Source organism: Oncorhynchus keta, chromosome 10 (genome assembly GCF_023373465.1).
Source record: "Oncorhynchus keta strain PuntledgeMale-10-30-2019 chromosome 10, Oket_V2, whole genome shotgun sequence".
Lineage (NCBI taxonomy): Eukaryota > Metazoa > Chordata > Actinopteri > Salmoniformes > Salmonidae > Oncorhynchus > Oncorhynchus keta.
Window position 1 is genome coordinate 54,217,717 of NC_068430.1, and position 14,236 is coordinate 54,231,952.

Consider the following 14,236-nt stretch of genomic DNA (forward strand, 5'->3'; position numbering starts at 1 on the left):
GAAATCACACATTCAATATACCAAATTAAAGCTACACTTGTTGTGAATCCAGCTAATGTGTCAGATTTCATTAATGCTTTATGGCGAAAGCAAACAATGCTATTATCTGAGGATAGCACCATAGTAAACAAAGAGAGCTTGTTCTGTTGGCACTCCAATATGTCCCATAAACATCACAAATTATCCTTTTTGTTCGATTAATTCTGTCTATATATATATATATCCAAAATGTACATTTATTTGGCGCGTTACAACTTGTGCAATGTGACTACAAAATATCTCAAAATAATAGCATTGCCCAAACATTTCAAACTACTTTTGTAATACAACTTTAGGTATTTGTTAACGTAAATAATCGATAAAATTGAAGACAGGATAAACGCCGTTCAATACAGGATGATAAAGTGTAGCGAGCATTTCTGGTCACGCGCCTCTATCTAACTTCTTCATTACACAAAGGAAAAACCTCAATCAATTTCTAAAGACTGATGAAATCCAGTGGAAGCAACGGGAACTGCAAGCCCCTGCCTTAGAATTCTAGATTCCCAATGAATTGAAAAGAGTGACTGGATGGTTTGTCCTCGGTTTCGCCTGCCAAATAAGTTCTGTTATACTCAGACATCATTCAAACAGTTTTTAGAAACAGTTTTTAGAAACTTCTATCCAAATCTACAAATAATATACATATCCTGGCTTCTGAGCCAGAGTAGCAGGCCGTTTACTTTGGACATGCTTTTCATCCGGATGTGAATATACTGCCGCCTATCCCAAAGAAGTTAACACTCCCTTTTGAAAATGGCAGCTAACATGCTATACATGACGTCAGAGCTCTCAGGGTCTCTACTTCACAGCTCTGTATGGGCTTTGACTGACAGCTATTCGTACCCCGTGCGTGACAAGTTGCCCCCATTCCTCCCACTAATTGGGCATTTTTGGTGAGGGAAATGCTGTAAAAGGACTCTATGTACAGTACCAGTCAAAAGTTTGGACACCTACTCATTCAAGGGTTTCTCTTAATTATTACTATTTTCTACATTGTAGAATAATAGTGAAGACATCAAAACTGTGAAATAACACATGAAATCATATAACCAAAAAAAGTGTTTTCTTCAAATTAGCCACCCTTTGCCTTGATGACAGATTTGCACTCTCGACATTCTCTCAACCAGCTTCACCTGGAATACTTTTCCAACAGTCTTGAATGGGTTCTGACATGCTGAGCACTTGTTGGCTGCTTTTCCTTCACTCTGTGGTCCAACTCATCCCAAATAATCTGTTGGGTTAAGGTTGGGTGATTGTGGAAGCCAGGTCATCTGATGCAGCACTCATCACTCTCCTTCATGGTCAAATATATAGCCTGGAGGTGTGTTTGTCCTGTTGACAAACAAATTACATTCCCACTAAGCACAAACGAGATGATGGCGTATCGCTGCAGAAGGCTGTGGTTGACATTCTGCTTAAGTGTGCCTTGAATTCTACATAAATCATTGACGGTGTCATCAGCAAAGCACCATCACACCTCCTCCATGCTTCAGTGGGAACCACACATGCAGAGATCTTCCGTTCACCTACTTAGCGTCACAAAGACGCACGGAACCAAAAATCTAATTTGGACTCATCAGACCAAAGGACAGATTTCCACCAATCTAATGTCCATTGCTCGTGTTTCTTGGACCAAGCAAATCTCTTCTTATTATTGGTGTCCTTTAGTAGTGGTTTCTTTGCAGCAATTTGACCATGAAGGCCTAATTCATGCGGTCTTCTGAGGCTGTTAACACTAATGAACTTATTCTCCGCAGCAGAGGTAACTCTGGGGCTTCCTTTCCTGTGTCTGTCCTCATGTGAGCCAGTTTCATCATAAAGCGTGATGGTTTTTGTGACTGCACTTGAAGAAATGTTCAATGTTCTTGACGTTTTCCGATTGACTGACCTTCAAGTCTTAAAGTAATGATGAACTGTCGTTTCTCTTTGCTTATTTGAGCTGTTCCTGCCATAATATGGACTTGGTATTTTACCAAATAGGGCTGTCTTCTGTATACAACCCTACCTTGTCACAACACAACTGGTTGGCTCTAACGCATTAAGGAGGAAAGAAATTCCACAAGTTTACTTTTAACAAGGCACACCTGTTTTAATTGAAATGTATTCCGGGTGACTACCTCACGAAGCTGGATGAGAGAATGCCACGAGTGTGCAAATTTGTCATGAAGGCAAAGGGTGGCCACTTTGAAGAATCTCATAAAATGACACTTTTTTTTTGATTGCATATGAGTTATGATTCCATATGAGTTATTTCATAGTTTTTATGTCTTCACTATTATTCTAGAATGTAGAAAATAGTAAAAAATAAAGAAAAACCCCGGAATGAGTAGGTGTCAACTTTTGACTGGTACTGTATTTTGAAAGATGAGAGTGAGGATTATAATAAATACCGCTTTGACGTCATAAGCAAGCCAAACACCTGTATGTCCAAATTGTGCACTTCACATTTCTGTATCTTAAAACGAATGTAATATACAGTGTCAACGTTCATGATGACTGTTTGATGTACAGTTACAATATGACATGTAACTGCGTTGTCCTGAACAGAATGAGCCTGTTTGTTCATATTGTGATTTCTTTTTTTTCTTTTTGTTTTGCCACAACTACGCATCTGAATGCACTCATGACTCCATTCCTTGTACACTCAAATTACTTTCTGCTTCTCTGAATTGTATTGTGAAAACCTAACACTAAGTTCGTATTTTATAATTTAGCTAATTTCGCTAGTTGGCAATGGAACACGCTTTCAAATCATGCCCACCTGACCCATATTGCAATTTTTTTATTTTTTTATAATGGACTGTTTCTGGATTGTGTAAACAACAATGGTAATTGTGTAAAGGCAGAGATGCAGGACTGTTCCAAGCCAGTTCTAGTTCTTTAACGGAACTGCCAGGAGAGCTCAAAAAAAGCACCTTAGAGTTGAAGACTATAACTGTGCATTGAAATAGCTTAGGAACTTGTGCACGTTTTGGAGAGGTGTGTGTGGCCATTGGGAGACACCAGTTAGTCCTCTCACTCTAACCCTTGTCATTTCTTTGTCTTGTGTTTTACCTACCCCACATTTTTCCAAGAATATTCTTGTTACTGAATGTATCCGGAGTATTGTCAGATTTCTTTATCAACAAAAGTGACAAAGTACAGTAGATGCACATAAAATCAGCAGTAATGTTTGGATTAAGTATTGTCAGATGAACTGTTGTCCTCCACCATCTAATCATTTTCAAATCATGTCTAAACTGTTCCCTTTCAATTGCTACCATGGTTGTGCATATGCTTTTCATAGTTCTAAGAAATGTTTCAATTTAGCCCTATCCATTTCTAGGCCAATTCCCATGAGTGTAAGGGGTTAAGTCATGAAATTTGAAGCTATTGGAAATGTAACATATTGTCCCATGTACGTTGTATAGTTTACCAATAGTCTCTAACTAGCCCCATAGGGTTGCGTGCAGCTGCAACTCTGAATTGATTACTTTTGTGCTGCCAGCTGTGGATTGAAACAAACCCAACCTTAATTTACCTTGTGATGCAGTCACAAACACAAGTCTCGCAAAACTCAGTTTTTGATGAGACCGACTTTATGACAAATTATCCTATTTACACTTTTTCTAGTCAATTTGATAGTAGAATACGTGTTTCTGACTCATATCGATGCCACAGCCTCTTTTCTAAACTAGAAGTTGGTTTTTAGGGAGTTGCTCTTTAACCCAATAAAGTCCACTATGCCTCGTCTCTGCCGTTTCTGGCTCCATGTTCTTACCAACTGAGCCACAAAGGACAGAACTGCCTTAAAATAAGGGTTGTCAAACTTCTCCTTTATTGTGGCCTCCCCAGGAGGAAGGGACACACCTCGTCCCCCCAGGCGGTGCTGTGGAACCGGCCCGACCCCATGCATGAGCGTCTGGCCCATCCCCTCAGCCAAGAGGCCAAGTCTTCCAGCTCCTCCTCCTCCAACCAATCGGAGCAGGGCTTCACACGCGCCGGCAGCAGTCCTATGTCTGTGCCTGGGAGAAGGTAAGCGTCCACTTTAGAAGTCAGTCGCCGATTTTTGTTTGAAAGATGTATATTCTATATTCTGTTTATTCAGATGGGCGTAGTATGAAATGAATGGGGAAAGGGAGATGCGGAATAGCGGTGGGGCCGGGATTCTGCGTACATGTGCTGCAGGTGACGTTATTTGCTAGACCAACCTCAAGCACAGCCGGTTTGCAGTTCATGGGCTCCGACCACAACAATGAGGGATGCCACGTTTTTGTCTGCCCCTCTTTCTGTCTTTGTAAATGGATTGACTCCATACTGCATCTCTGTTTCTCTCCGTGTTGCATGTTTGCCATTCTGCCATGAAAGGTGAATAACTGCATGTTAAATTAAAACATCTAAGTGTGTGACTGTCTGCGGTGACACACGTACCCTTTACAGACATACTTTATGGTCATTTATTTTTCAAAATAATAAAATGTGGCATTGTGTTGGATGACAACTGCACCTTTTTAGAGTGGCCTTGTATTGACCCCAGCACAATGTGCTTCAATCGGCTTCTTTTTTATGCCACACCTGTCAGGTGGATGGGTTATCTTGGCGAATAAGAAATGCTCAGTAACAGGGTTTTAAAAGCATTTCTGTGAAGCTTTGTGATTGACGAGTACAAGTTTGACGTCGTACAACAATAGAATGTTCATGTTCAATGCCACCTCAGCACTACGGCTACAAGCTGTAGGCAGACCTTTACAGCAATCATGACGAGGTCAGTTGAAGGAAATAAAGGCTTAGTGTTTGATACCGACAACACCTTTCAGATATAAAGAAAAGGCAGAAAAAAGTTGTTGGCGGTTTATTTTGGTTTGTTAGAGAACACAAGCACAAACACACGCATCCCCTGGTGAAACTGGTGAGGCTGTGTTTTCAGTAGAATGTGTGAGACGGTTGGTATCACAGTACAGCTTGATTATACTCTTCTCTGTATACGTGTATGTGTGTCTAGGGCTGTGGCGGTCATGATATTTTGTCAGACGGTGATTGTTGAGCAAAAAACTGCCGGTCGAGGGCGTCCTGGGTGGCGCAGTGGTCTAGGGCATTGCATCACAGTGCTAGCTGTGCCACCAGAGACTCTGGGTTCACGCCCACGCTCTGTCGCTGCCGGCCGCAACCGGGAGGTCCGTGGGGCGACGCACAATTGGCCTAGCGTCGTCCGGGTGAGGAAGGGTTTGGCCGGTGTCTCATCGCGCACTAGCGACTCCTGTGGCAGGCCGGGCGCAGTGAACGCTAACCAGTTCGCCAGGTGCATGGTGTTTCCTCCGACACATTGGTGCGGCTGGCTTCCGGGTTGGATGCGCACTGTGTTAAGAAGCAGTGCGGCTTGGTTGGGTTGTGTTTCGGAGGACACGTGGCTTTCGACCTTCACCCCGCTGATCCTCAACACTGGGGCCCCACAAGGGTGCATTCTCAGCCCTCTCCTGTACTCCCTGTTCACCATGACTGCGTGTTCATGCACGCCTCCAACTCAATCATCAAGTTTGCAGACGACACTACAGTAATAGGCTTGATTACCAACAATGACGAGACGGCCTACAGGGAGGAGGTGAGGGCCCTTGGAATGTGGTGTCAAGAAAATAACCTCACACTCAATGTCAACAAAACAAAGGAGATGATTGTGGACTTCAGGAAACAGTAGAGGGAGCAGCCTCCTATCCACATCGACAGGATGGTAGTGGAGAGGGTGGAATGTTTTCTTTTATTTTACATTTTTTAAAGTTCCTCGGACACATCACAGACAAACTGAAATGGTCCACCCACACAGACAGAGTGGTGAATAAGGCGCAGCAGCGCCTCTTCAACCTCAGGAGGCTGAAGAAATTCGGCTTGTCACTGAAAACACTCACAAACCTTTACAGATGCACAATCGAGTGCATCCTGTTGGGCTGTATCACCGCCTAGTACGACAACTGCTCTGCCCATAACCGTAAGGCTCTCCAGAGGGTAGTGAAGTCTGCACAACGCATCACCTGGGGCAAACTACCTCCCCTCCAGGACACCTACACCAGGCGATGTCACAGGAAGGCCAAAAAGATCAAGGACAACAACCACCTGAGCCGCTGCCTGTTCACCCCGCTATCATCCAGGAGGCGAGGTCAGTACAGGTGCATCAAAGCGGGGACAGAGAGAGACTGAAAAACAGCTTCAATCTCAAGGCCATCAGACTGTTAAACAGCCATCACTCGTGGCTGCTGCCAACACACCGACTCAACTCTAGCCACTTTAATAATGGAAAGGTCGCACTTTAAACAATGCCACTTTATATAATGTTTACATACCTTACATTACTCTTCTCATATGTATATAATGTACTCTATACCATCTACTGCATCTTGACTATGCTGTTCAGCCATCACTCATTCATATAGTTTTGTATACATATTCTTATTAATTCCTTTACACTGAGATGTACTTATGTTAAGCCCTGATATGACTGTGGGCTACACTAATTCATTTAGCGGACAAGAATTGCTGAGAATTCCGTGGCATTATTTGTATTTTATACTATGAAGAATACAGTTGAACATGGCTTAATGAAATATAAAAGTATATTTTCTCCAAACGATTTCAAAGAAAATGCGCACATGCGGCTATTCTGTGTTGAGCAGTTAACAAAGAAACAGGTCCTCCTTTTAGCATAATTTAGAGTTATTTATGCAACTGTAGTTGTGACTAAAACATTGGATTATATGTTTTGATGTTTTATACATTCTACAGCTACATGATAGGACTCTAATGATGATTTGAAAAACGTTTCAAGCTGCACACACTTCATCATTCTCTCATTCACAATTTGGCAAGCGCTTGATAATATTCTCACCAGACCTCGAATTTCACAGGGGCATCCCTCTTGTGTGGCCGTAATGCTCCCTAAAAATCTGTATGCCTTTTGCTGAATAGAATAGGCTAATTATAATTCCCTTCTGCCAGCTGATGTGCTCTGAAGCACCTCTCACTCACATGGCTCGCTCAGACGTAGCCAATACCCGTCACGTGATCGGTTCCTTCTCTCAGGTGTTTCAGCTAAGTAGGTTACAAGGGAATGAAGATGGACACATCGGGTACGCAAGCATTCCTCTTATCGAATTCCTTGCCGCATATAGAAGATGTTAGATCTGTCCACATTTAGCTTTCTTATTGTCAGCCAACAACGAATAGCAAAAGCACTAGCCTATGTCAGTCTACTAACCCCCATAGTACAAAAGCTGACTTATTCTATTGGTCAATTTGTCCTGTGCAATAAATAAATATTCCAAACATTCTGGGACAGTTGTGGGATGCGATAGATCCCAAATGAATACAACACGGCTGTGATTTTTCCCGCATTATAATCGCAGCAATGCACGCATGGCAGTAGGCTATAAGTGCGAAGGTTCCAAAATGCAACGAATTAGCGGGAAAACACTTATCGAAAGTGACGGCAAATACTATTATGCATGTAGTACTTTATTATAAAGGTGCATTTTTATGGTGAAAAGGATCTTCCCCAAACTTGAAACTCACGTGCTGCGTATGTATTCTAGTTAGGCGCTTACACCCCTTGTGAAGCGGATTAATATGCTTAATTTTAATTAAGTTATTTGACCACTAGTTGTGATACAAACCTTATCAAAATATAGGCATGTGGGCTAGGATACATGAGTTGTGCGACTATGATTTGAAAAGTCGCAAAGAAAAGGTATGCCCCCATGCCTCACAAGTGAGGGGCTAATATTGTCACCCATCAGACTATTCTTAGTGTTGTCTTTACATATACTAAATAATATGTGTGAAATTAATATTGATTACCCTTATCATGCACCTGTATCGAAAGGGGCATGGGGGGAAAAATACATGTACTCTACGCACTTAATATTCAAATGGAGGACACTTTTCCCATGGTTCATTTTCATGCCAGGTAGGCTATACTCCTGTTGTAAAGTGAAGCAATGTGCTTAATATTAGGAAAGTTGCTAAATAAATATAGGTGGCCTAGCCCATAGAAAGCTGATGGGATCCTCTTTTTAATAGAGGCCATCAACTCTGTTTTCTCACCTAATGGCATAGCCTATGGAAATGTTGGCTCATAGGCTCGCATGAAGTGTTTATTTAGATTTTCGATTACATTTGCATTGATGTCCGAGTGATTTTTAAGAGGGACAATAGTGCTGAGTACTAGGCAGGAAGCAAGTTTGGAAGGCTACTAATGACCAGCAGCAGCATCAGAGCTTGAAGAAGCCTAATTACCGTGACTAAACGGTCACATGGATTTTGACTTCTGTCATGACTCATGACCGGCGGTGTGGCGGTAATACAGTCACTGTAACAGTCCTGTGTGTGTCTCACTGGTTTATTAATACAGCTCCTTACTCCGGAGCTCCTTGTTCATTTGGTCAATTTGCATGACAATGGAAGGTGCGTGGGTGTTTTGGTAGTTGGTTCAAACATTGTCATTCCACTGACATTGGGGTATGCCATATGTGTAATATCCATATGACGTTTCTGTGCTTGTTGACTTGCCTTGTTAATCCCCCCTGAGGGTATTATTCTACTTCTGGGTTGAATTGACGTGAGTGTTGTACCTTGACCGTTGACTTTTTCCACTGAGGTCGCGACACCGTGCCGTGAAGCCCCCCCCTCCCACTGACCTCACAGCTCACGGCTGGATTCTCTCTCGTCTCTCACTTCTCCCAATTGAATTTCCTTATTTTTTTGCCCCCCCCTCCCTCTCTTTTGGCTCTTTCACTTTCCTCTCTCTGTATTCGCTGCATTCCCTGCTCTCTCTCTTTTTTCACTCTTTCTCTCTCTGCATCTCCCTCTCTACTCTGGCCAGGCTGGCGGCGGAGTACGCCCAATCCGGCTCCTCCCTCTCCATGGACTACGGCAGCTGGCAGCTCGTGTCGGGCTGCGGCTCCATCCACGACCATGGACAGGTCGCCGCCGCCAACGACTCGCCCCTCCCCTTTAGCTTCCAGGACGAGGGGCCCAGCGGACGCATGTGAGTCTACGGGCTGCGTCACAAAATAGCACACAATCCCCTATGTAGTGCACTACTTTTGACCGGGGTTCGGTAGGCTGTGGGCTATGTAGGGAATAGGGTGCCATTTGGGACGCACACACGGATCGCATTCCGATTCTCGACCTTTCTCCCGGAAGTGTGCACTCATTCACCCCCTCGTGCATTGGATTGGTGCAAGCATGGCTGGAGGGAGTTATCACCATATTGCCCACACCAGTGTATTCCTTTTAAATTCACTAGGGGGAATGTACGAGTACCCTTCGGCGTAGTGGTCGAGAATCGGACCCCTGCTACGCACACCTCTAACCCTCAGGAATATCTTTCTCTCTTTACCTCCTTCTCCGCCTTTCTCCCTTATTTATTCACCTCCTTTCTCTCCCCCATTCCTTTGTGGAAGAGAAGGCGGTGGCAGGGCTCAGTGGGCGGGGGCCTCCTGTTGGGCTGGTCCACCGTTGTGTGTCACACCTGCAGGATTGGATAGAGTTGGTGTGTGTGTTTGAGTGACAAAGCAGAGAAAGAGTCTGTTCTGGAGGATGTGTGCGTGGGTACCTGGTATGTGCAAGTGTAGACACACAGAGACACAACAGTGTTCGGCAGACTGTTTAGGCAGTCTTTGTATATACACATCGATGGCCTGAGCTGTTGCTCTCAGTGTCTGCGCGCGTGTGTACTGTATCTTGGGGGGGTGCGTCAGACTATGGTACGGAATATTTGCTTCATCATTCATTGTCCCCTGCGAACTGGAGGTTTAAGTACAACTGAAAGAGGGGAACGAGAGACTTGAGTTTCTTTATCATTCATATATTTTTATTCTCCAGACTGCCTCTCTTCCCAGTGGGGGGACACCTTTCCATTTCCATTTTGATCTGGCTGCCAAATTGAGTGTGTCCCGAGAACAAGGCGGCATGGGCAAATGACTAGCTATCTTTCTTGATTTGAAGGGGAACAGAGGGGGAGGAATAGAGGAGGAAGTGTGCAGTCTGGGATTGCTCAGATTAGAAGTACACTGTCCTTCTTTCATAACTAATTGGTGGAGCCTCTTGTCTCACCAGTTCCCTGTCCTTTTAAATTTATTTTCATCTGGTCTTCCCTCTCCTGTCTCCTCTAACTTGTTTTTTCCTCCCCCATCTCTCTCTTTCACTCCTCCCTCTCTCTCCCAGGTGCCCGTCCCCCTCGGAGCGTCAGGTTCGTCTGGAGGCGGTGAGGGAGGTGTTCCTTGCAGCCTACAGCTCCACCGTGGGGCTCAAGTCCAGCGCGCCCAGCCCCTCCGGCGCCATCACAGGCCTTCTGGAGCAGTTTGCCCGTGGCGTTGGCCTCCGGGGCACCAACAGCATCATCTGATCTAGGATTAGGTCATCCACCGCAAATGTGAAATCTGGGCCCGTAGTTATCGTATTCATAAAGCGTCTGAGTAGGAGTTCTGATCTAGGATCAGTTTTTCCTCTTCGATCACAATGAATACAATCATATCGGCAGGCATGACCTGATTCTAGATCTACCCTCCTAGGCTCTTTGTGAATATGGTCCCCTCCCCCTCCTTCACCTCCCTTCCACTTAACCCCGTCCTGTAACACCTTGTGGTTGAATTGCGATCCACGATCAGCATTAATTTTGTCGGGGAAAGCCACATCCTGTTTCGTATGGACTTTAATAAAATAAAAAGTGCAAATTTCTCTACTCTATCCAGGTGCTGATGCGTCTTTAAAAAAGCATTTTTATAGATATCTATCAAACCCAGATAAAAAAATAAAAAAATCTCTTTCCATTTTTTTTAATTTTTTTTTATTCATGCCTTCCAACTTATTCTCTGGACTTTTGCCTTTTTTTGTTTTGCACATTTTTGTCAATTCAGGGAGTGGTTCGGGGGTGATAACAATGCCAGCCACAGTATCAAAAAGGGACAGCTGGCCCTGGCCATTGTATAAAAAAATGTGCAGCATGGTTTAGAACAACTTGTCATTTATCTTTGGTTGGTGCTAAGAACGTGGTCAGAGTACAAAGGACTTTTTACATGGACACCTTTTTATGTGGAGTTCTTCATTTTCTGTTTTTAAAATAATTATTTGGGATTCAGCGTGCTGATCGTCCTAAATGGAGGAGACCACCCTTCTCTTTTCTTCAGTGACTGAACTCATGAAAGCTGCTATTCAGTGCTGAATCAAGCTGAAGCATAAATCATATCATTGTAGTGGATACTGTGGTTTACATACAAACAGCACTAGTAAAGTGTGTCAGGGCAACAGAACAGATGTTTCTTTTTATAACCTAATTCGGCGTAGAAAAGTCTGTCAAGCTGGATGTAGCTTTATTTTGTAGAATGTAATATGTTGAATCCTAAAACACCATCAGTGCAAACCTTTAGCTGATTTTTTTTTTTTTACAATTGGTTAATTATCTTGAATAATCAAACTTGTGGTCAGATAAGTCACTTATGTGCAGACTTAAAGGCAAAGATAATTTTAGCATTGTCGCCATACAAAACATTTTTATACGGTTTTCCTATGTTTTAAATTGATTTAAACCGCACATACACACCATTAGACCGGTCCCAGATCTGTTTGTGCTCTCTTGCTGATTCCTATGGTTGTTGCGGGAACCAATCTGGGATCAAGCTACACCATCATTACTGGTGCTTAAGATCGCAAGCCAGGAGAAGTCAGTCCCATTGCTGGGCTGTGTTAGGTCTTTTAAGGTGCTTATATTTGAGCCCACTTCTGACAGCTATTCATACGGTCAGTCACTTCATCTCAACTTTTGTCTCTCAGTTTTGTGACATGACGGCTCCAAGCCACACCGCTTTCGGTCTTTGTTATTGCTGTACGTAAGTTTATGGCCTCGTTCCAGGCTGACTACATTGCAGTAGCCAGATCTCCCAACACATGGATAGGTGTTAAACATATTGACTTACTGCATGATCTCCTCTAGCAATATGAAAGACATGGCACAGAACCATTGGTTGATGTGAGCAGCGCGACTGCAATATAAGCAGCCTGGAACACATCTCTTTCTGTGACTTAAGCGCTCTATTGCTGCATGAACAAGTGAACTTGGGGCCTACTTTGGATTAGTTAACTGCCACTGAACAATTGGCCTTAAACATCACGTTGACAAGACTTTGGCCGCATTCCAGACCAACTACATTGCAGTTACCTGCCAGATCTCACAACGCCTGGATAGGTTTTTAACATACAGCTAACCGCATTATTTGATATAGCAATCTGATGGCCGTCTGCTAAGTTGGTTGATGCATGCAGCACGACTGCAATGTAGTCGGGCCTGGAACGCGACCACGGGGGAGGTAGCGATTATGCAGGAAAATGGCAGTGTTGTGGCGCCATTGCATTGAAAGATATTAATTTGAGGCAACACTTACTGTGATTTGTTTAGCTTGTTTGCAACGCCAAATGGTTTTGACGGCTGCTGTACTGTACCTCAGGACCTTTTTTTTGTGCCTTTTCAGCGGTAGCAGTGGAAGAGATTCACCCTTTATTTTTTTAAACCTTTTTTTCCAAAGTAATTTCTGTTTCTTAGACATTTTAAAGAGCTTGTTGTTTTTTAAATGCTTTGTGAGAATCCACAACTAAGAGCTAGCTACTACACTTTAAAGCACCATAGCATTAGTCAGTTGAAAGGCAAGCTAATGGCTTAATCCTTCAATCACTTGAATGCAAAATGATTTATATTTTTTCAGTCTTTGTTCAATAATGTTTGTCTATGGTCAATGGCAATTGATCATAATGTACAATATTGTTTCTGCAAAGTCTGTGTGAGATCTGTCAATCAGGTGGGTTTAAGGGGAGATGGGGTGAAGGTTCAGGAATATCGGTGTGAGAAGTTACCTTTTTTTATAGAGTACTCTCGCTTGTCAATCAGTGTGGAGACTGATGTAGTATTGGGACATCTGGTTTTAACTCATTTGTACATTCTGTCTCACTGGATCTCCCAACAGTCTACTTTGTTGGAAGCTTACCTGGTGACTTTCTTTCACTTGTCCAATCCTTTGAAATCAAAGAAAGGAAACGACTTTGGGCCCTCCTCACCTTTCCTGAACATAACCCATCTGGAAGAATTTCAGAGACGATTTAGTAAAAACATTTGAACTACATCGCATCCTGTTATCAAACTTCGATATGATTTACCACACCAGAGAAATTATTGAAAACCGGCATGTCCATGGTAGGATACATTGGTGACACTTGGGTCTATTCCTAGGTCCCTGTTTGTAGGGAAAAGGCCCAGAGCCCCTAGACAATTTGCAGTTGATACATTCCTTTCAGTTCACACTTTTCACTGGGTACATTATTTACATTTAGGATTTACGCAAGCACCTCACGTGATTGTTCAACTCATCCATGTTTTTGCATGTAATTTCCCCCAACTAATTGAAACTAGTGGAATATACAGTACATGGATACATGTTTCTGAAATTAACCTTCCATTTTAGTATGACTATTCTTTTGATTTTACAGAAATGCTGCATTGCACTCATTTTCCTTATTGACGTGTCAATCTCTTTACAGACATCTTCGAGTTGAGTCATTTAAGTAATTTTATCTTGTTTTTTGTTTTAAATTGCTCTTAATTCTCGCCAGAGAGAGAATGGGCTACATTGAGAAAGGTGAATTGATATGCAGGTGGTTATTATGAATAAAGAAAAACAAATAAAATGTATGTACAATCATTTCTACCCTGAATAATTGGTCTTATATTATATACTTTTTTTTTTTTACCTGATTAAATTAATCAGGTAACAATTAACTCATTAGGATTTGGGGCACCACAGAAGAAATTGCTTAGTTACCATTTCCAGAATTAAACTCTAAGGTACATGTATACAGTGCCTTGCAAAAGTATTCATTGTAATTTTTCCTATTTTGTTACATTACAACCTGTAATTTTAAATGGATTTGGATTTCATGTAATGGACATACACAAAATGGTAAATTGGGGAAGTGAAACTTAACTTTCTAAAAATTACAAAATGGAAATGTGGTGCGTGCTTCTGTATTATTTCCCCTTGAAGCCCCTAAAAAAAGATCTGGTGGAACCAATTACCTTCAGAACTCTCACAATTAGATTGCACACAGGTGGACTTTTAAGTGCCACATGAGAGAGATTGTTATATATATATATATATATATATATATATATATTTCTGTTCTG

At 42.6% G+C, this 14,236-nt stretch overlaps 1 protein-coding gene across 2 annotated transcripts in view; it reads left to right on the forward strand.

Moving 5' to 3' along the window:
- mtmr14 (myotubularin related protein 14) overlaps positions 1-13,754 on the forward strand; it is a 42,565-nt gene extending 28,811 nt beyond the window's left edge. The window contains exons 17-19 of one of the 2 annotated variants that reach the window (XM_052527296.1): positions 3,877-4,056; positions 8,888-9,052; positions 10,234-13,754. In XM_052527296.1, the coding sequence (XP_052383256.1) occupies positions 3,877-4,056; positions 8,888-9,052; positions 10,234-10,414 (526 nt within the window). In that variant the 3' untranslated portion in view covers positions 10,415-13,754. The remainder of the gene's footprint in view (positions 1-3,876; positions 4,057-8,887; positions 9,053-10,233) is intronic. The other variant, XM_052527297.1, reaches the window with a different exon arrangement.
- The last annotated feature ends 482 nt before the right edge of the window (positions 13,755-14,236 follow it).